Raw genomic sequence first — 20542 nt, 5'->3', positions numbered from 1 at the left:
AACCGAAATGACCATGACATTATTATTTAAAGTTTGCTGGGTCAGGTCAGGATTGCTGACAGTTTTTGCGATTTTGACGTTTTTTTTTTTAGAAAAATAGGGCAAATACTACACCTGGAAACGCGTAAAATAGGTGTGTAAGAAAAAATAATTTAAAATTTTCATTTTCCTTCTTTGTATTGACTTGACTGTCGCAACGCCTGCGCAAAAAAAGAGGTCATCGCATCGCAAAATATGGCGGAATCTGTTGTGTGCAGTGTGTTGGTGATTTGTGATTTGAAGCAAATTGCCCTTTATAGGGCTTAGATTAATAACACAATGTTTGTGTTGTTGGTGTTATAGTGTATTTGAACGTAAATCAAACAGACACTGTTGGAAATCTTCAGAATTTGTGAGACATCAAGATTTTCTTTTTTGACAGTTTGGAAATTCGTACAGGTAAGTAAACCATATGCCCAACTTTGCCACTAGTTACACCTTTTAAATCGACATAAAATCATCAGCCGTATGACCTGCATTGTGTCACGCATATTTATGCAAAAAATCGTTATTTTGAACACAGGTGGTGAAATTCATCATTTGTGATATGACTAAGAAGAGATAAAATTTGCCAGTAGATAACAATAAAGTATCTACTATTGTAATGTTTTTGCTGTAATCAGGATACGTACGCGGAAGAATTACGTGAACGCTTCAGATTTTGTAAAGGCACACCTTTCACAGAGTGTTATTAGATCGTTGACCATTGGTGTAACCTCGAATTTCATATCCTTCAGAAAAACCATCATTGAAATGTCTCAGCTTACGAATTCTCAGCCTGTGATATTTTGTTTACGTAAATGAAATTCTCAATCTGGTTTTCCTGAAGCGTTTTCTGCTAAATTAATAACGTCACATGATGCATTGTTGTTGACAGGTCCTTGACAGCCCTGTCACTTGATTTTGAAAATTTTGTAATTACTAAACCAGTCATTGAAAGTTTTTTTTTAATTAACAAATAATAATGGCTTTGTGTTCTCCTGTTATTCGGCTAAGATTAATCAAGATAAAATACTTTGATAGAATGAATGATTATTTAAAAAATAAACAAAAAAGTAATAGAGGAAGGAAAGATAACATTAGAAATGTAAATATTTACGGTACATTTGCGTTTATGTAATTGGTTCATTTAAATAAGTCGCCTATTTGAAATTATTTGCTATTGTTTATCACTAATCAGTCAGTTATCATTATTTGCAGCCTAATAAGCTCTGTTCCAAAATAGGTATTCAAAAATTATTACTTATTTTGGAACAAAGTTGGTAATAATTCACTATTTCTTCACTGCACCGACATGGTATTTCATTTTAGGCTACAATAATGAAGTCCAATAACTATTTTCAGTTTTATTTATAGCAGCAATAACTTATTATAAGCGAGGTCAGTGCCTAAATACTGTGTGATAAATTGAATGTCGCATATAAGATAGTATGCACATGTTATTATTCAATAATATGAAAAGCCGGTAGTATTCTTTTATTTATATGTATGTATTTATAAATACAAATTGTTAGTGAAATGAAAGTTAATGTAATTTTTTTGAGGGGCAAGGACATATCGTGCTCGTATTTTTTGCTTGTTATTAAGTCGCATGTTGAATTCGATTCTGAATATTGTAATTTTATTCGGTTCTTTAATTTTTATTTCAAAAAACTGTCGGAATATTTACACACACGTAATTTTTTAAAAAGGTTAACTTGTATTTTTAAGAAGTAAAAACTTAAAATACTTTTGTTTTTAAACATATATTTTGTTGCAACATTTTCAGAGTAATTTATCATGTGTATGTACTTATCGGAAATTACATCGATTTTGATACCTACTCTAGAAATATCAAAAGATAAGGATAAACACAAAATCTCGTTACATATGAAAACACTGATGAGACTGTATTCTGTCCCAGTGAAAATCTTCCTAAAGATTCCTAAAGGCCGTTCAGTGTTAATGAATTACGAATTTGCTAGAATTAAGACCCTGCCAGGTCACTTGACCAAAAATTATTTTATTTTATTATTTGAATTGATTTTTTTCATTTTGTTTACTCATTAATTATTTTATTGGGTAACTTTATTGGCCTTAATAATAATAAGGAAATAGAGTAAGTAATGCATTGAATGTTTGAGCAAATGATGTTCAAATGCATTACGGCGAGCTAATATATCTATTATCAGTGTTATTATGCTTATTTTTTTTACAAACAATAAACAATTATAGAAAAGTAGTAATGACATTTTAATTGTGCGATTCTGTTATTCTATAGCATTCTTTTTTATTATTATGTATTTCTTTATTTTCAGTATGTCATCCTCAACTTCTACTACTAGCACCACGTTATCTTCAGTAGCTAGTTTAGTGACAAATTCTGCAGGAGCCGATCATGTCCATTCGGCACCTTCAGAACCTATCTTTCTTCAGACTAAATTAGCTCAGGGCATTGCCGGAGTATTTGTATGGGCTGCTCTGTTGGTTACTTGTACACAAGTAAGTTGCCGTAAACAAAATATTTACATTAAGCTAATGGATTTCACATAATTACTTGTCTTGTATTCTTTTTGTTTGAAACACGATTTTAAAAACACCAGTAACGGTGCATAGTTTTGGTAATTTTTCGCAGCTACGTAGTGACATTATAGTGATTATGTTAACGGACATAGATTTCCTGCGTTCGCTGAGAAGTCGGATGTTATATAATAAGAAATTTGGCTACAAAATAGGAAAAAGTGACTATTACATAAAACGCATTTCCAATCGGCAATCACTGACGCATAATTTAATTAAATTTTGAAAATTGTATTACAAACTACATAGTTTCAAAGAAATTGCGTTGAACAGGTGACTTTGAACTTTGTGCATAAAAAAAACTTTGTTATTTTATAAAAGTAGCATCATTACTCATCATTAATCACATATCTTGTTGAATAGAATACTTTTTTCGCACGGTTCTTTCTGCAGCATTTTCTCTTGCAAACTAGGAGAAAACTGAAAGCTTGTTTATTCCATTTGAGGTGGTTTGCTTTTTTGGTTCGTCATTGGCAATGCCCTTGACGGTTACGGGTTACGCTTTGGTAAATAAGGAAGATAATATTTAAAAACCTTTTAAAGTGCTTAAATTTGTTTAAATTTGAAACAACACGTTCATGTGTACGTGTTGTAGAAAGTAGTCATGCTTAGCTATTGATTTTGTGGGAGCAAAAATTATGGAGCGTTTCTGTTGATTAGTTGACGTCACGCTGTTCGATTTTTATGTTCTTCCTATTGTTATTTATAGTTAATTATGACGAATAACAAATCAGCACACTTAAATGCAATTACAGATTTATCAGCATTTGCGATGGTACACTAATCCAACGGAACAGCGATGGATAGTGAGAATATTATTTATAGTACCTATCTACGCGACGTATTCATGGATCAGTCTTTTGTTCTTCAACTCGGAGAGCTATTACGTCTACTTTTTCACCGTGAGAGACTGTTACGAAGGTAACTAAAAACGTGATCCGTCTTCTCTTGCTACAGCGTTGTCTCGTTTCAGCTTTCGTAATATACAATTTCCTGTCGCTTTGCTATGAATACTTGGGAGGTGAAGGCAACATCATGTCGGAAATTCGGGGCAAGCCTATTCGCTCCAGTTGCCTTTACGGAACCTGTTGTTTGAACGGCAAAACATACACGATCGGTTTTCTCCGATTTTGCAAACAAGCCACTCTGCAATTTTGCTTAGTAAAACCAGTAATGGCTTTCGTTATAATAATCCTACAAGGCATGGGACATTATCGCGATGGCGATTGGAGTCCAGACGGCGGTTATATTTACATTACGATAATCTACAACATTTCCGTGTCTCTTGCCCTCTACGGACTGTTTTTGTTTTATTTTGCCACTAGAGACCTTCTCACGCCGTTTGAGCCCGTTCTGAAGTTTTGTACAGTCAAGTCTGTGATTTTCTTGTCGTTTTGGCAAGGTAACAATTGATTGGTGATTAAAAAATTGTTAATTTTTTATTATCAGGGGTTGGTTTAGCCATTTTGGAAAAAGCCAATGTGATCTCTCCGATTATTGATAGTAACGGTACTCGGACGTCAGCCGGTACTGTTTCAGCCGGTTATCAGAATTTCTTGATCTGCATTGAAATGTTTTGTGCGGCTGTTGCTTTAAGGTACGCTTTTCCCTATCGGGTGTATGCCCAAGGATGCGTTACTGATTCGCGTGGTCGATCAGTCACGATGCAAAGTATTTCCAGTAGCCTAAAAGTAAGTAAAATGCTCTCCAAGCTTGGACTCGTTTAAGTGTGACATTTGTGCTTCAGGAAACAATGAATCCCAAGGACATTATGACCGATGCCATTCATAATTTCCATCCACAGTATCAACAATACACACAGTATAGCTCAGGTAAATACTGACTTTGCATAAAAAGCATGTAAATGTAGTCAAGTATCGTTGGAAAAATGAATTGCCAAATTAAAGAATTGAAAAGTTTTTTGATGAGTATTTTTGTATGCTAGCAATATTGTAGCAACGTTTTCTTTGTACACTATAAAGTTTTACAACAGATAATGGTGTTTAAGATAAGCAATCCTCACAATAAGATGTTTTAACAAGGGTGATTCGAAAAAATTTACGATGCCGATCGGTTCATCTGAAAAACTACAGTCTGTCTAATCATAATAAAAATTTAATGGTGTACGAAGAAAAGTTGCTACTATAAAGTGTTCAGTAATAATCAGTTCGAGTTTATTCGGTATAAAATACTAGAAATTTGGCACACTACAAAAATCTGAATGACAAATAAACTTGCACCGTATTTTATGATTATTTATTATTATTATCATTTATAATTTGTTCAGTACAGTGCACACTAAAATAATTAAGTTCAGTGTCTAGCCTGCAAAAACGAGACATTATTTCGGCTATGTATTTAAAAATATATTAATTATAAGAAGATTTCAATGCCTAAATTTATTTGGAAGTTACTTTACTGTGCTTTTGCCAAAGATTGATTGTTTGACTGGCCAAAAATACTTGACCTTTTTTATAAATGCATGAATGTGTACATAGATGTGCTGCATGTAATGAATGCTTTTTCAGAGGTCATCTCACACCAACCATATGAGAGACTGTGACGTTGCTAGCATGCCGCTGCATGACTGCCTCTGGTGCTAGCTAGCTATATCATCTCACTGATGTACCCCACATACACTGTTTCATACTCTCAGGGTTCTTCAGATAAAGGATTTTATCGTTAATGCCTTTAATGACGTAATTCCTGTACTGTAACTGCACAACACTGTACATTTTCCTACTATAAAAAAATTAATAGAGTGCAAAATTAAGTACGAACGAACAAGGAATTGTATGTTACGTTGTGATATTTTTATTTAGAACTACGTATTCGCAGTAAGTTGAAAGTTATTATCTTAGTGGGGTGAGCAACTTCACTCAACGTTTTGTACATACTGTGAGTGAAGAGTTTTAAAGACACACCATCGTTGAATTATTTTTTAGTTGTTGTTGATCTTGAGGCTTACCGTTACCCCATTTCGCGTTAAGTTTCCTAACCTTGTATTTACGTCCGTCTAATTCAAGTACTTAAGCATTAAAAGTGTATATATGTATTGTATTTTTATTGATTTACTTTCCCTAGTTGTAGTAATTTAATCATTGTACGTATTATTTTTTATCAAATAAATGGTTTGGTGTGCATCCGTTTCGTTGTTCCGTTGGCATGCTTCGTGACCAGTGATGACATTTGGGCTTTTCAGGGGGAAAAAGTGGTCGTGGTATGAGGTTATCTACTTACGACCCAGACGATCCCATGAGTCCTAGTGGAGGAACGGTGCCTCAGTGCTACAACAGTTTAGATAACCCCTCGAGACCACCCATAACGGCAGGACCGCGCGTTTCCACAATATCGCAAAATTACACCGAAAAAACGATGTTGTTGAGTTCGGACGAAGACAATTGAGGATTTGTTTAGTCAATTTCTAGCGAATTTCTTTTTATTTTTATGTATTACAAAGAAAGTATTTTTCTATAATAGATTAGCTATTATGACCATTCCTTTAACGTCATGAGATGTTCTTGTTATTACATGTACTTAACTTATATTGCATATAATCGAAGTAATCATACGTGTGATAAGCATTTTCTCCATTCCACAGGTGTCTCTCTATTGTCAGTTCCCAACAAAATACAGTGAAACCCATTTGCTAATTTCATTGTTTATGTGGAAACTGAACTAAATGTAATTGTTGCGTTTTGGCTGTGACGCAGACGTGTTATCTAAAGGCCGGCTTCAAGTTATTTTAAATCAATTAAAAATCATCTATTTGAAAACAACTAAGAGACAAAACAAGAAAATTTTCTACAGAAAAGTAGATTCGAATTAGGGTCATCCTGGACCGATCTGCTGAAACTTAGTTGATCAAATACAGGGTGTAACGAAAAGATGGTATGATGATAAACCTTAGATTCCCCAGAAATTAAAACTTATTTTGCGTTTTCTAAGAAACAAGGGATTTTGTAAGGTGTTTTTTTATGCTTTGATTTTGAATGATTTTCAAAGTTTTCCTCCAAAGTGCCCAATTTTTGTAGTCCATAGATTTTTAAATATTTTTGGGGCACACAAACGGCCGTAAATCACTGCGGAAAATGGCTAAAATTTAATTTTTTTTAGTCCTTTTAATCATGGTTTTGAACATATTTTTTTAGGCAACCCATTGAAGAAAAATCAAAAGCTGAATGTTTCTTCTCTCAAAACCAAAGTCTTTATGTATACTATTTTTATTTGGTTACCTTTTTATTGTTTTATTGAAATTGTTAAATGTTTATTTATGAATAAAAATATACTGTTGTAGCGCTTGTTTTAGTGGGTTGGGAGGCACGAGAACGAGGTGGTTGTTAAGAAAACAAGCAGTTTATTAAAATTTCGATGAATACAGCAAATAAACAACATAGAAAATATATAGTATTGAACGCATGGCGCAATGAAAGACATTTTCTTAAAGTTACAGTAAGTACAACGAAAGTTTAGTTCGTAGATAGTAGTGTGCAATACTACATATATAATTGCTCGTTTGTGCCAAAAGACTTCTTGCTCCCTTCATAATATTGCTGTAGAAGTTAAGTTACATACAGTGTAATGGGTCTATCACAGTGGTACCAACAAACAACGATACCCGTATGACAATAACGTGTTGGGTGGGAGTGGAAACTTGACTGGACATGAACAGTGCATTAACAAAACAATGGCTAAAATTTAAATATAGTAGAAAATCAGTCTCATTTACAAGCCTTTCTTGAACCAGGTTAGCTTGATTTCCGTGGTTATCCCTCGCTGGGAATCTTTGAAAGTCATGGACGACATTATTTACATTTATTACAATTTTATAACGACTCAGCGGGAAACCGAAGCAATAACGCGTCGAAATGGGGTTTTTACAGCAAATTTATTATTAAGAAATATTGCTCCGATTTACCGGCCAGTGGTCAATGTGTTAGCCGTTTTGTAACTGTAGGGCCTGAATGAAACCTAAACAATGTGCAACATTTAACAACAACGCGCTTGAGCATTAAATTATTAATCATCCTTATATGTAAATTCGATAAATGGTTTATAAGTTATCAACAAGCTTCAGGATTTATTCACTTTTTAAAATATTGCAATTTAAAATTTACAGTTATGATTGTTCGATGTTTTAGAATATATTGATTTATTCGTTTTTCGTTTACTAGCAGCTATCAGTACGTTTTAGTGTCGTTTCTTAAAACACTTAGTCGGAGTGACCATTTCCGGTGATAACTATTCTCTTCCACGATTTTTCTTCTTGTTGCGGAAGCAAAAGTTCACCGCGCTTGTATTTGCCTCGCTTTGTTTTGCTACTTTGACTACTGTGAAGTTTTCCTATGCTACTACTTTTCTGGATCTCAACTTTTCCACTTCGCGACTGTTGGAGTAAAGGGGACGTCGCACGGGGAGAATCGTCGTCTCCGCCACTGTCCAAACTGTCCGAAGGGCTGACCGTGCGTTCTCTTCGTTTCAAACTAAGTTCTAATCTTCTCAAAAATCTGGGAAAAAAAAGTTTATTAAAAGATCTGGCCAAACATTTTTATTTATTTATTGGAAAAGCGCAACTTATCGCTGGAAGTACACATGATAGTTATTAACTGTCTGGCAAATGACATAATAGCCACTTACCTTATTTGGTGACTAATTGCCCTTAATCTGCTTATCTTTTGGTGCCTCGTAACTGGGGCCGCTTTCGGTAGCATCGCACTACTGGCATCCTGAAAAACCACATGAACCCAAAAAATCACCCACTTATTTCAAATTACATCGTAATTATCCACTTCGTGTGCATTTTGTTGGCATTTCTCGTCCAGCCAATCGATGGGTGAAGACCACCTAATGGTATCGGGACTAGGACTAGAAGAAGACATCCGAACTTCTCGACTCGAATTAATACTATCGGAACTCGAACTTGAGCTAACAATTTGCGACCGCGTGGCCCTCCTTTTGGGGCTCAGTTTCCGGGGCGGCGGAACTTTGTAGAAAGAGTCTTTCGAGGGAACGTCGAGATGGTTGTGCGGTAAAAGGGGGTTTGTTGGTTTAGTGGGGCTCGGTGTCTTACAGTGCCTGACGAGTTTTTTATCGCGCTTTTTGCTCGTCTTTTTATGTTGCGTCATTTTCATCACGTTCATTTTATCGGTGCTGGAGAAGTCGTAAAGTCCGTCCGAATCGGTGAAAGGTAGTAGATCTTTGTGTCTGCCGTAGAAGTGTGGGGAGAAGCGATCCAAACCGCTACGGTCACTTAACGGGCTTTCACTACGCGAACTCATCGGACTTAGGAGTTTTTCACAGCCGGAACCGTCACACTGTACTATTATTGAAGGCAATTGGAGGGTTTTTTTCCCGGCTGGGGCCACTGGCGGCGGCAGGAGCCGCTCCATGTTGTCCTCTATGCTTTTTGCGGGCCTTGTTGGGGGTGGTATTAGGGGCAAGTCCAGAAGGGTTTTCGTATTTTCGTTTTCACTAACCATAAAGACTTCGAGTTCTTTCGCACTTTTGACATCACCTTCCTCGATTTTCTCATCAATGTGGTCAGTTCCGATGCCTTCGTCGTTTGATTCTAGAAGAGGATCATCTGAGAGTGTCTCAGAATCGGAACGTCCCCGCCTTTGTTCTTCCGTTTTCTTGTCCATGTCTGACCGTTCCGAAGGATTGGAGTTGGTTTTTAACACTGGGGACGGTCTTCGATGGGATGGTCCGGACCCGGGAGGTCCTTGGTCCTCCATTTCGGAAGGACACAAGGGATTGCTAGAACCGCATCTAGAAGGACCTGGACTTGCCATTGAACTGTACCCGGATGAACTTAGATTAGATTCAGATGCGTTGTGTTCACCTCGTGCGATGGAAAAAGGGCTTAGATAGGTCATTCCAGCTGAGGCACCTCCCAAATGTCCTGAGGCTTTCGCAGCTGGGGATATAGACTCGGCATCTGATTCTGCCTCACTCATATTGCACGTTATTGTGATCATTGGGGGCGCACAAGGCAGATCTAGAGAGTTGGGCTTGTCCAGGTCTTTGTAGAGTTTGCGGTTTTGTTTGGGAGGTGGGAACTGGAATGAAGGTTCCTGATGGTGGGGTTTTTGAGGCGGGGGCGAGCCGGGGAAGAGAATTGAGGGAGTTTTTGAGTGAGTCGGGGAGGGAGTTTGGATTGTGAGTACGGGTATTACTAGCGGTTGCGATTTTACGGTTTGACCAAGAGGCGGGGGACGATGCTGCAAAAAAAATTTCGTTGTATTGAAGAATTCACTTGAACTTGGTGCTGTTACTTTTCCTTTCCGCGTGGAGTTTTGGTGCATGGCTGCGGCTTCTTCTAAGATAAGTCCGTCTTCGGCTTGCGGATCGATGGCGATGTCTTGCGTGCACGGCATGTCGTCGTCATCGCTGATGGAGATATTGGGAAGCTCTACCGACATCCTGTCGTCACTCATTTCAGCGGCGTCCTCCAGAGACGAGGAGATGTGACTTCGTCGCATGATGGGTGTGAGTGCTGGCGATGGGATCGGCGAAGGTAACGGCGTAGGCATCTCCCGAATGGGCGAAAGGCACTTGTTGATTGTGCTCGGTATCTCTAAGAGTATCGTGGGCGGATGCAGGAAGTTGCTGCCGCTGCTGGGCGACTTGTGCGCGCTCAGGGGGTCCAGCACGGGCACTTCTATCGTGCTCTGGCTCGGCCGGTGCAAGACAGGGCTCTCTGGCGGCCCGCTGGAGAACGAGACAGGAGTGTGAATCGACGAAGTGGACGACTCGTCGTCGCCGACAATGTCGTCCTGCGGACTCGAAGCCGTGGGAGTGGTAGACGGGGAGACCTTCAGCGAGGAGGGCAAATTGGCCCCAGCTGAACTCGCCGAGAAATTCCGGAACATAGCAAGGATAGAATCGGCACTTGCTGGCTTTTGTCTGCCGTTGGGCAAGCGACTGTTCTTTCGGCTGCTCAAAAGATCTGAAATACTTGAACTCAAAGCACTCGGGATCGCGAGATCAGAGCTGGTGAACGAATCACTACCTTGGTTACTCGAGGTACTGTTAGGCGATCTGGCGTCTACGTTTGGCGAAGGTGGGGTGCTGGAAGGACGCGCGAAAACGCAACCTAATCGATTGCTCTGCATTATGCCAAGCTCCATCTCCGAGCCGGAGCTCATTTCGGCAGAGACTTTGTTTAATAAACGAGCGAATGTTACTTTTTTCTCGAGTTTTGGATCGTTCAAAGCGCTCTGAACACTGTCGCCTTCGCCAAATTTCGTCTCTTTTATTCGCGACTCTGCGTCTGGCTTTTGTTCGCCACTTTCTTTCAGCTTTTTCTCGCTCATCTGCATCAGCTCACCGAGGCTTACTTTGCGAGACAACTGCTTATTACCAGGCGATATTAACTGCTGCAGAATCTGCTTCTTCTCAGCAGCGTTCTTTTTGGTCGGCGTCGAGTTGTTTCGCTTTTTCTTCGGAGATGGGGTACCTATGCGAAGCCCAACAAAAAATTAACTATAAGACATTTTAAAGTCGGATGTGATCGTCACACAAGCCACATACTATTGTATAAAGCTCGGGCCACTAGCAGTAGCCCAGTACAACGTCGACAAGCCTAAACACTGCAAAATATACTAATTGTAGAGTCCTGATTTTACTATTATTTTGTTACTATTTTTTAACCTAGTTATCAGGGAAATTTCGAAACTTATGTGTAAAAGGTTTATAAAAGTTGTGCGGGCGCTCTAATAGAATCCTGGAGTAATGTAATAAAGCCTCACACTTTGGTTGAACAACTTTGCAGTGTTTTTAAGCACGATTTATATACAACAGTAGTCATGTATTGTGCTATATGTACAATAGCTGTCGTCGGTGCGACGGAAATCACGGTTTTACGAGTAATACTGTGCAACCTACCAGCCACACGCAAGATAGTGAGGATAAAGGAACATTGGCATTCTGGTCTACGACAACAGAGAAGAAGTAGAGAAAAATAGAGAGTGAGCGAGTATAAGAGTATAGAGGTGTGTTGACATTTACAGCTCAGGCACCAGGCCTTACGTCTCGGGAGAGGTTTTAGCAAATCGTCCAAACTAAACGTTCGGGCGGTGGCGGGAACGTAGCCGCTGGCGTGTGGACTGGTCAGGCTGAGGATGGATGGCTTGCGGATACCCAGGCGGCCAAAAAGGGAACGAGGCGCTGTCGGACCTGGACTGGGGGTCACCGTCACGGAAGCGGCTCCTGAAGCTGCGGCCAGCTGCTCGCGAACCGACGAACTCCTCAGCGAAGAAACTGAAAACAAGAACAATCACAAATAAAGTCTTGGTGGTGACATCATACTTGTGCTTCTATTCCTGTCGTTTTCTTCGGCCAAGAGTTTTTCGATTTTTTCGGGGAAGTGTCTCTTGGCGCACCAAACCAGTCCGATGACTGCCATCACCACGCAGACGGTCATCAGGCCCAGCCAAAACGGTTCGTGAAACATCCTTTCACTGAGTGGTTTGTAGGGGATGTGCAGCATTCGTTTTTCACATCTGGGGCCTTCCCACCAGGCATGGCACCGGCACTGGAAGCTGTCCCCACGTTCGATGCACAGGCCTCTGCTCTCGCAGGGATTTCCCTCGCACGGTTTGCGTTTCTGTTCGCAGTTGGGGCCAACGTAGCCGGGCTTGCATTGGCAGGAGTAGCTCGAGTTGGTCAGGTGGCACGTTCCGAAAACGCACGGTTCCAGCTCGCATTTGGTCAAGGCGCAGAAGAGACCTGGAAAATCGATTTTTAATAAACGTACAAGTCTTTTATTTTGTGTTTTTATTACCGATGAAATGGCCGGTGCATTGGCAGAAACTCTGGTGCTCTTTCGTGACGCATTTGCCTTCGTTTTGGCACGGGTTGGGACTGCATGACTCCACTTCATCATCTTTATGTTTGAGGAGCTTTGGTTTAAATTCCGGATCGGGCTGAACCCGAAGACTGCCATTTAGGGCAACTCCGACAACTCCACTCTTCTGGCGTACGTGTAATGTGTTTAGGAACGAAGTGATCGATATTGGAGTCACGGGGGCGATAGCGTCTTCCGTGTCTGCGTCATAACATAATTTCCACGAGGTTCCGTTCGTGTCATAATAATTGTCGTACACTTCAATGACGCCATTTCCATCCAGACACTCCTTGTCGCTGAGCTTGACACGAAAAAACTCCAAGGATATTGTGCATCCCAAGGGTGCGATAAAGTGTTGGAGGAAATTAATATTAATTGGAGGGTTATTTGGGTAATTAAGGTGGAGGAGCAATCCGGATGAATTCTGCTTGAGATTGATAATTTTCTCTTCTTGAGCCGAGGTAATGATTTTGTAAATTGCTCGGAATCCCTTACCCGAGGGTCGGTCGCCGGTGCGGAGACTGATTTTTAATCTTTCTTCGTCCGAGAGGAAAGTGCCTTCGGTGAGCAGGGTTTCCGACTCGAAGGGCTCAAAGGGCAGGGACTCCTTCCCTAAGGTCACTTCCAACAACGCATTTTTGCCTCGTCCTGGAAAAATTATTCGTGAATAAGTTGGGCAGTGTTATAATTCACCTTGTAAGGTCGTCCTTTCGATGTCATAATCGTGAAACTCCAGCCAGACGCGTTTCCCTACCGGCGCTAAAATCGTCACGGAACAATTTAAATGTGCCAGGATAAAGTCGGGGTAGTTTGGGCTAGTTAGGACCCCTTCCTTGGCCGTGAGAGTTTGCAAAGGACATGCGGAAACGTCGACGGCATGCCACGTCAGTGAAAATCCACTTCCCGATATTGAGTAATCGGAATGGAACCTCAATTCCGCTTCGTTGCCCTCCGACACAAAGTTGAACCGATGCATGTCGGTGTCATGAGTCCCACAGAACTTCACAGCGTCGCCGATTTGTCCTCCGCTTGACAGCTCCACGAAATCGTACAGACACTCCAGTTGGTGCTCGATATCAATTTTCAAGAACTTCACCACCAGACGTGTCCTGTCCGGCCCGAGAATCCTCACGGAAAAGTCCAAGTGGTTGTAGTAGTGATCGGGATAATAAGGACTCGTTAAACTACCCTCTGATCCGTTTACCGTTCGATTAAAGTTAATCCCAACCCCCGATATTTGACTCGGTTTTTTGCACACGTAACCACCGTGGGTGCTACACCTACGCGATTTCCAGTAGAAGCCGCTGGGGAGCATCGGTGTTGGAGACGGTGTCCACTGAATCCCCAGACATCTGGAAAATAATATCAGTTTCGGCGATCCTTCTCTTGTCCTTGTGTACCTGACGTTTGTATCGTCAGCTGGTTTCTGTCCTGGCAGCCAGCCCATATATTGCATCGGATTTCCGTCCGTCCATTTAAAGCCGGAATCGGTTTCGGACTTTCCTCCGAGCCAATAAAGCGCACTAGTGCGATATTCAATAGATTTGCGAATGTTCGTTGTGATGAAACGTTCTTCTTCGGTGCTTAGAATCGAGGCCAGTTGGCCTTTTTTGCCTTTGCAGATTTCTTGCGCCGTTGACCAAGTTACTTCAGGGTAACTTACAAATAGGTAGCACGAGTTGTTGAACATGTGTAAGCGGTCATCGGAGCATTGCGATGCTGGCAAGGAAGATTTATTTAAAAAAATAATATTTAAGAACGGTTGAATTTAACAATTATGTCGTTACTCGTCTTATAAAAAAAGTTTCCTCTCCAACTATCTATTTCGGCGTGGCAAACTTTTCGGAGAGAGTTGGTGAAATTGCTGGCGTTTTGTCAGTAATAACGTTGCTTTAGGAGCGCCAAACTTGGAAAATAAATTTATGCTCAAAAGATTTTTGCAATGGCCTGGATTTATTCCTCCAAGTTGCACAAGTCTTAGTAAGTGGTTTATCTAACTCCATAAGTATCGGGACGTAAGTAGTTAATTATATGTTTAAACATAAAACAAACTTTTAAAGAGATAACTTGATTGCATAAGTTTGAGCATTACGACGAGCAAAAGCACTATTAAAAGAAGACGACTTTCCCGAAGGCAAGAAATTGTTGCCTCGAGAGTTGTACGAACATCTAGCTTATGTCGAGATACACTTTTTCTAATAAAGTGCAGCTAGAGGCGACGAAAACACACAAAAGCTCAGGTCGTGGATTTTAGTTTACTCAAAAAATGTCGCGCTGAAAGTATCGATTTGCGAGAATTGAATTAAATATTAGTGCTTTTGGAATTTTTGCCTGTTTATTTGCTGGCAATTTTCGAAGTACGTCTGTTCGGGGATTGTTGTATGAAACCTAATTGCTGTTATTAATCCCTTTACAATACGGATGCGATTGTAATTGCTCCGAATGGAAGGTAACTCTGTGGGTAAACTAATCGAAACAGTAGTGGGCATTTAATTCTATTAACGACTGCCAGCGGCGAAGCCCACATCAGAGAACCTTCCTTGCGTAGGTATAACGTGCAATAAGGGTCTTAGCACTAATTTGAGATTATTATCTATCTTGAATTGGTTTCCACCACCTGCAGCGCAGGAGTCTCTAAGGGTCTGTTGTCTGCTTTCCTTCCAAACTGACTTACCGCTTTCCATCGAGACACGCGCCTTGTACCCGCCGAAATGATGCGAATAATCCGAGCTGAATCTTAATTTCAGTTTCGACCCATTACTGACGTATCGAAGCAATTTTAGTTTGGAACTCCAGTCGCCACACAGACGCCTCGCAGAAGTTGAATTTATGGCGGAAGTAACGTTGTTATTTTCCAAAATCTCCAAATAGTCGTAGCTGCAACTGCAAATCAATTGGCAAAAATGAAAATTTCTAAAGATGGCGAGCGTGTGTCATGAATGAGGCAAGTGTGTTGATATGTAAACGAGGCTAAATTTAACTTCAATGTAACGTGATAGCATAAGTTTGCATTGTTGTGCTGAAAGCTTTCGCACATTGATTGTGTTTTAATGGCTCGCAATTTTGTGACATGATAAATGTGCACGAAAATGACCATAAATAATTTTTCAACAAAGTAACAGAAAACACTTTGCATAAAATGGGCATTACTATTGCCGCAGGGAACGAAGGAGTAAATTAAAAACATCTCGCTGGACCAGACCGGATTTCCATTTAAATTAAATCAACAAAAACTTTATCGACCGTGTGAAGGAATTTTTTGCAGCGATTTCCAAGTTTTGACATGCTCAATAACGGATTTCCATTAAATGGGGATTATTTTTTGGGTTAAAACTTAATTAGCATTGGCCTGAAACTGATGCTTTTTCTGACGACCCTAGGGTATTTATGGCGTCTTTATTCGAGTGATTGATTTTGCGATGTTCCTAAGAATATGGTTTTAAGCAAAGAATTTTTTAATTAATTAATTTAATGCTCTTGTTCTTGTTCCAACCACATAATGACATTTTGTTTACAAATTGCAATTGTATTACGTATGCAAATGCACACGTGTCGCGTTTCATCATCTATGGAATATTACAAGATACTCGTAATTTATGGAAAATGCATGTAAGAGGGAGACACGTCTGTGTACTCTGAATATTATTAAATGCAAAATAAATATCTCAAAATGCTTTTGTCATTTTTGATATTTGTTTCCTACACCTATTGTTGAATAAATAATTTTAAAATATGTAGTACAGTACAACAACGGACACCGATGGGGATTATTTGTCCGTTGTGGAGAGGTTTCCGCTAATGGGAGCTGCAAATTTTACAGGTTTTCTTACGTTCTTACAAAAATGTCCGTTGTGAAGAGGTGTCCGTTAAGGGCGGTTTTACTGTAGTATTAAATTTACGAGATCCAGAACTTTGACGTGTTGTATAGAGTGAAATGTGATATTTGCGATGGTAATTTATGAGGCGAACTGAAAAATTATGACCGTAGATTTTGCTTTGTGTTGCGAATACGTATCTGCATTTACCCATAAAAATGTCCATGTCAGTCGTAAATTGTATCTTATGTCTATGTAATTTTTTTCAGATTGTTTTTACAATTACTTATTAATTTATTTGTGATTATTAGTTCAGTAAAAATATACTATTTAGCAGGCTCAACTTGTACAGTTATTTTAGCAACGGTTTTCAGAAACTAATTTGCCCGGCGCATCCACCATTTTTCGCGCATCCAAGTAATAAGAGCCGACAAACAAACCAGCGCAAGAAATGAATTAGGTATATTATACCAATCTATTGTGACTTAATGAAATGAATTTTAATGAATTTACAAGCACAATAAATTAATAAATAATTTGAACACAATAGCTTGAAAATGGTTATTAATGTGCATTATTTGTTATTTTGATATTTATGGCGCCGTTATTGCACTATTGATGCTGACTGTAATTACTGAAGTGGAAAAAGTTTAAATTCATTTCTGCGTGAGTTTACAGAAACTCAATTTAGGTTCCACTTTGCTTTTTATGGAAAAATATTTAAAACATGTTTTAAAAATAGACAATTTTTTGTTTTGAGTGTCAGGTCTCTGAGGGGTTTAAGAGACGATCTGAATGGCTTTCTGGTCTTATATAAAGTCTGGGTTCCCAAGGGAACGTGCTATAAGGCCTCTCTGGTCGGTAATACTCAAGCAGCACACCAATAAAATGTTTTCTTCAAAAATTCATTTAAATATCTGTCGCGTCTGTGTTACTTTTCTGAAGTATTTCATTGAATTGAAAATGAATCATCAACTAGAAAAACAAGTGTTATTTTTGAAACGAGTTTCAGCGAGTTTTGAGTAATATTCTTTTTCCGATACCATAAATATCAATTATATGAGAGGCTAACGATTTGTTTTCGCCTTTTAATCATACTAGTGCCTGTAATAAATTTGTCTGTGAACGGCGATAATGGTAATATTTTTTGTACTTATCTTATCCAGAAAATCCCACTTTTAGTATTACTCTTCTTAATTAAACTTTATCTCTCGCTGTAAAATTATAAGAATTCCAAGACTTTATGAAAGCACTTTATTTTGCGGCTTAAATCCGTCTGCAACGTTACATATTCAACAATCTTTTCCACTCTATCATAAACTGTAGAAAGAGGTGGCAGTAAAAGGTCATCCTCTCAAAGCACTCGATCAATTTATTAACAATGCGATCGCTTTGACGGAAACGAAGAACACTTACGAAGGTTCGTTCTCGAGAACCAACTCCTCAAAGTCCAGAACGAGTCGATAACCAGGAGGCGCTGTGATGTCGGTGTCACAATCCGTGTTGTCTGGATAATGACGTGGAAATCCGGGGCTAGAGACAACGGATCGGGGCTGCTGTCTGGATAGTTCCACCGATCTATTGCAATCCGGCGGCCAATTGTCCTCCAACGGCTCTGTAAATCATATTCGGGCTTAGGCGTGATTTGTTTTCGTCCATATGTGCCAGGTTTAAATTTAGATATTTCGACTAGCGTCCGGAGCGAATCCGGTCTTAAGCGCATTGAAGATTTATGACGGGAAATGTATTCGGGAAAGAAACGGGCCCCGAAATTTATGGATCTTAAATATATATCCTGTTTTGATCTATTATCAATCATTTATCAAACAACCAACGTCTTACTATTTTATTACATTTTTTTTAAATAATTGTGACAAGATATACATGTTTCCAGTGTTTTTGCAAACACAATGCGTTTCCATTCCGACGTGAATTTCCATAATTTCGTTTAAAATCAAATCGAAACGACAAAGAACTCGTAAATAATTTTACATTTATTGCTTTTTGAGTGATTTGTTTTGTTTATTTGTGCGTTATGCTTGGTTTTAAGCGTCGTTTTAAAACTACAGGTTCCTTTATCGTCTTTAACTCACACTGTACCGTAATATTGTCTGCCTAACTCAGGCTTTTTTCAGCGGAGCTTTTGACTGAAAATAACTGGCGAAAATTGTAACGCACAGGCTGGGCATTCGGTGCGAGCAAACAAACTCTGTAATAAATATAATCTTATCCTGAAGACGTAATTGTAATTTCTTTTTCGGTTGTGAAAACTCCAATTTAAATGAAGCCCTAATTGTTTTATCTTCTGTTTTCGTCGCTGAAGTAATTAATTTTATAAGTAGATTTTTAATTATATCAATTATCTCATTGAATGTGTGCTTTCAGTTAAATTAATTCAAATTTATTATCGTCATCAACACACTGAGTGGTTTTATAAATATTTGTAAAGAATGAATTAACCCGTAATGAAAAACACTTAAAACTGGGAATAAGCTTAATGCTGATTTGTACATAATTATCGACGGTTTGAATGAGTTATAATTTTTTCCGACACGTTGCCGGAAAATTCTTTCATTTAGTCGAATAAAGTTTAAAAAACTGTTCTTTTCGTTTTCAATCCAAAAAAATCAAGTCCACGGCAAAAATGTTAATCAAATATTACGTTCAATTCTGTTATAAATATTTAGTCAAAGACAAGTTTTCTACCTCAATTTTGAATGTGTTGGAAAAGCCCGTTAAAAGTTGGAATTATTAGTAAATTATTACTTGAATTTTTTTGGATTTCAAAAGCCTTTTGAAAAAAAAATTAAATTAAACGAACGAAGTATAATCGCCCGTTATTTAGACGCACGAGCAAACCGTACCCCTTTTATCTTTATGAAAACTGGAAAACACCGTTCAAGAAAGTTCGTTAAAAATGAATAATTGAATTTCCATTTCGAAGCAACTGAAAATGATAACTGGAACATTTCGTCGTAACGTGATTACGGGCGCAGTTGTCGCACTTCACCTATTGCAGCACGAGCTGCAGCCAAGAAGTTAAGAACTTTGGCCTATTCTTGAATGTTTGGAACGACGGGTTAATTACCGTCTGATTCCAATGGGGTTGAGGTTATACCTCGTAGAAGTGCTCTCGTTGAATCATTAATGATTTAAACGAAGCTCAAGCTCGTCGATTGTTCCGATTCGAGAGTCTTTGCCAACGACATCGCAATTTTAAATGTTTTGCATTTTTTCTGCCAGTGACTTTGTTAAGACGCTTAATTTTTTGCGGCGTGTTTTACCAACATCTTAATGAATCTACCCACCATCGTTAATTAATCTTTCGCAGATGAAGTAATTAGGCGTGGAACAATCTCTGTCATTCCACATAAAGGCCGACGCCACACTAGCCGAAGCCGACGGCAGAGAATAGATCCTTCTAACTTCCACACAGTCTTGTTCGCTAAGACCGTCGTCGTTAGGCTGCCGATTGTAGTGTCCATGCTGAGGCCATCCGAGAAACCAATCTGGAACGTAAAAAATGACTAAAAGAGAGAAAAACAACCAGAGAAATGGTCTTAAATCAGATAAAGCTAGCCGCCATCCTATCGACTACTTTAGAGCTTTTAGCAAAGCTCTCGTATTGACACTGCACCATCCTGCTAATAGAAAGCAACTTGCTCGAGGGTTTATTTAAAAATAATGAAACATAAACCCGGGAGAGAGTGTAACCTTGGCCTGCAAATTTTTATTTGGCGCAATATTTCGGTTTGAATTTATTAATAAAACAGCGATTAGTAATTTTCAAGCAGATGGTGTGTTTAGCGCATTTTATAACTTTTGACTGACAAGGCCTCGGATATTTGGGTGATGGATGTCATAATGTGGTAACTTGTAGGGCTGATGTTGCTCTCACACGTTAACATATGTAGGCAGGGGAGAAATTCCATGGCAAAAAATTTATAGCTCGCTTAGTCATAAAAAATAAAGCTTTCCTACCGATCGACTCAAACGAAATGCAAAAACTAAATTAAAAAATACAGTGTAATATTTGTACAGTTACGATGTTATTTGTAAAATTCATTTAAATTCAAATTTCATCAAACTGTTTGTACCAAAGGCAGCCGAATACAACATCTCAGTAACATTGCACGTACTACATACATGTTCATGTATGCAGGTTAAAAACTTTGGAAGCGTAGGCAAGGATATAAAAGCTCTTTGAAGCAGCTTTGTATTGGGCAATACATTTAAAAGGAATGTTCTTGAAAGCAACTAATGTTTCATAAAAGGAATAATA

At 38.9% G+C, this 20542-nt stretch overlaps 2 protein-coding genes across 7 annotated transcripts in view; one reads left to right on the top strand and one right to left on the bottom strand.

The window, feature by feature from the left end:
- The first annotated feature begins 165 nt into the window (after positions 1 to 165).
- On the top strand, positions 166 to 6894 carry Tmep (Transmembrane endosomal protein). Of its 2 annotated transcripts, none has more exons than XM_963643.5 (7): positions 166 to 438; positions 2337 to 2520; positions 3354 to 3519; positions 3572 to 4000; positions 4048 to 4289; positions 4346 to 4430; positions 5801 to 6894. In XM_963643.5, the coding sequence occupies exons 2-7, from the start codon at positions 2338 to 2340 to the stop codon at positions 6001 to 6003; spliced, it is 1308 nt and encodes a 435-aa protein (XP_968736.2). In that variant the 5' UTR covers positions 166 to 438; position 2337; the 3' UTR covers positions 6004 to 6894. The 2 variants fall into 2 exon arrangements, with proteins under 2 accessions (XP_968736.2, XP_008190651.1); XM_008192429.2 differs by lacking the exon at positions 5801 to 6894 and adding an exon at positions 5127 to 5741 and having other exon boundaries at positions 187 to 438.
- Positions 6895 to 6935: 41 nt separating this feature from the next.
- LOC103312261 (uncharacterized) overlaps positions 6936 to 20542 on the bottom strand; it is a 40503-nt gene continuing 26896 nt past the window's right edge. Inside the window, exons 7-19 of one of the 5 annotated variants that reach the window (XM_015977638.2) lie at positions 19569 to 19769; positions 17677 to 17875; positions 15120 to 15328; positions 13846 to 14164; positions 13139 to 13797; positions 12383 to 13093; positions 11908 to 12327; positions 11485 to 11859; positions 10610 to 11056; positions 9873 to 10546; positions 8373 to 9818; positions 8236 to 8324; positions 6936 to 8105 (exon numbers count right to left, since the gene is read on the bottom strand). In XM_015977638.2, coding sequence (XP_015833124.1) covers positions 7811 to 8105; positions 8236 to 8324; positions 8373 to 9818; positions 9873 to 10546; positions 10610 to 11056; positions 11485 to 11859; positions 11908 to 12327; positions 12383 to 13093; positions 13139 to 13797; positions 13846 to 14164; positions 15120 to 15328; positions 17677 to 17875; positions 19569 to 19769 — 6044 coding nt within the window. In that variant the 3' untranslated portion in view covers positions 6936 to 7810. Of the gene's footprint in view, positions 8106 to 8235; positions 8325 to 8372; positions 9819 to 9872; positions 11057 to 11484; positions 11860 to 11907; positions 12328 to 12382; positions 13094 to 13138; positions 13798 to 13845; positions 14165 to 15119; positions 15329 to 17676; positions 17876 to 19568; positions 19770 to 20542 lie in introns of all 5 variants that reach the window. The other 4 variants (XM_015977637.2, XM_064359844.1, XM_015977639.2 and 1 more) reach the window with 4 other exon arrangements.

The sequence above is a fragment of the Tribolium castaneum genome, chromosome 1 (assembly GCF_031307605.1).
Source record: "Tribolium castaneum strain GA2 chromosome 1, icTriCast1.1, whole genome shotgun sequence".
Taxonomy (NCBI): domain Eukaryota; kingdom Metazoa; phylum Arthropoda; class Insecta; order Coleoptera; family Tenebrionidae; genus Tribolium; species Tribolium castaneum.
This window is presented reverse-complemented; position numbering and strand designations above follow the sequence as displayed.

Excerpts from the sequence above, each read along its gene's own strand:
- Tmep (XM_963643.5), top strand. The coding sequence starts at position 2,338 with ATGTCATCCTCAACTTCTACTACTAGCACCACGTTATCTTCAGTAGCT. Across the intron at positions 3,520-3,571 it reads CGTGAGAGACTGTTACGAAG|CTTTCGTAATATACAATTTC; the intron begins GTAACTAAAAAC and ends GTCTCGTTTCAG. Across the intron at positions 4,290-4,345 it reads GTATTTCCAGTAGCCTAAAA|GAAACAATGAATCCCAAGGA; the intron begins GTAAGTAAAATG and ends TTTGTGCTTCAG.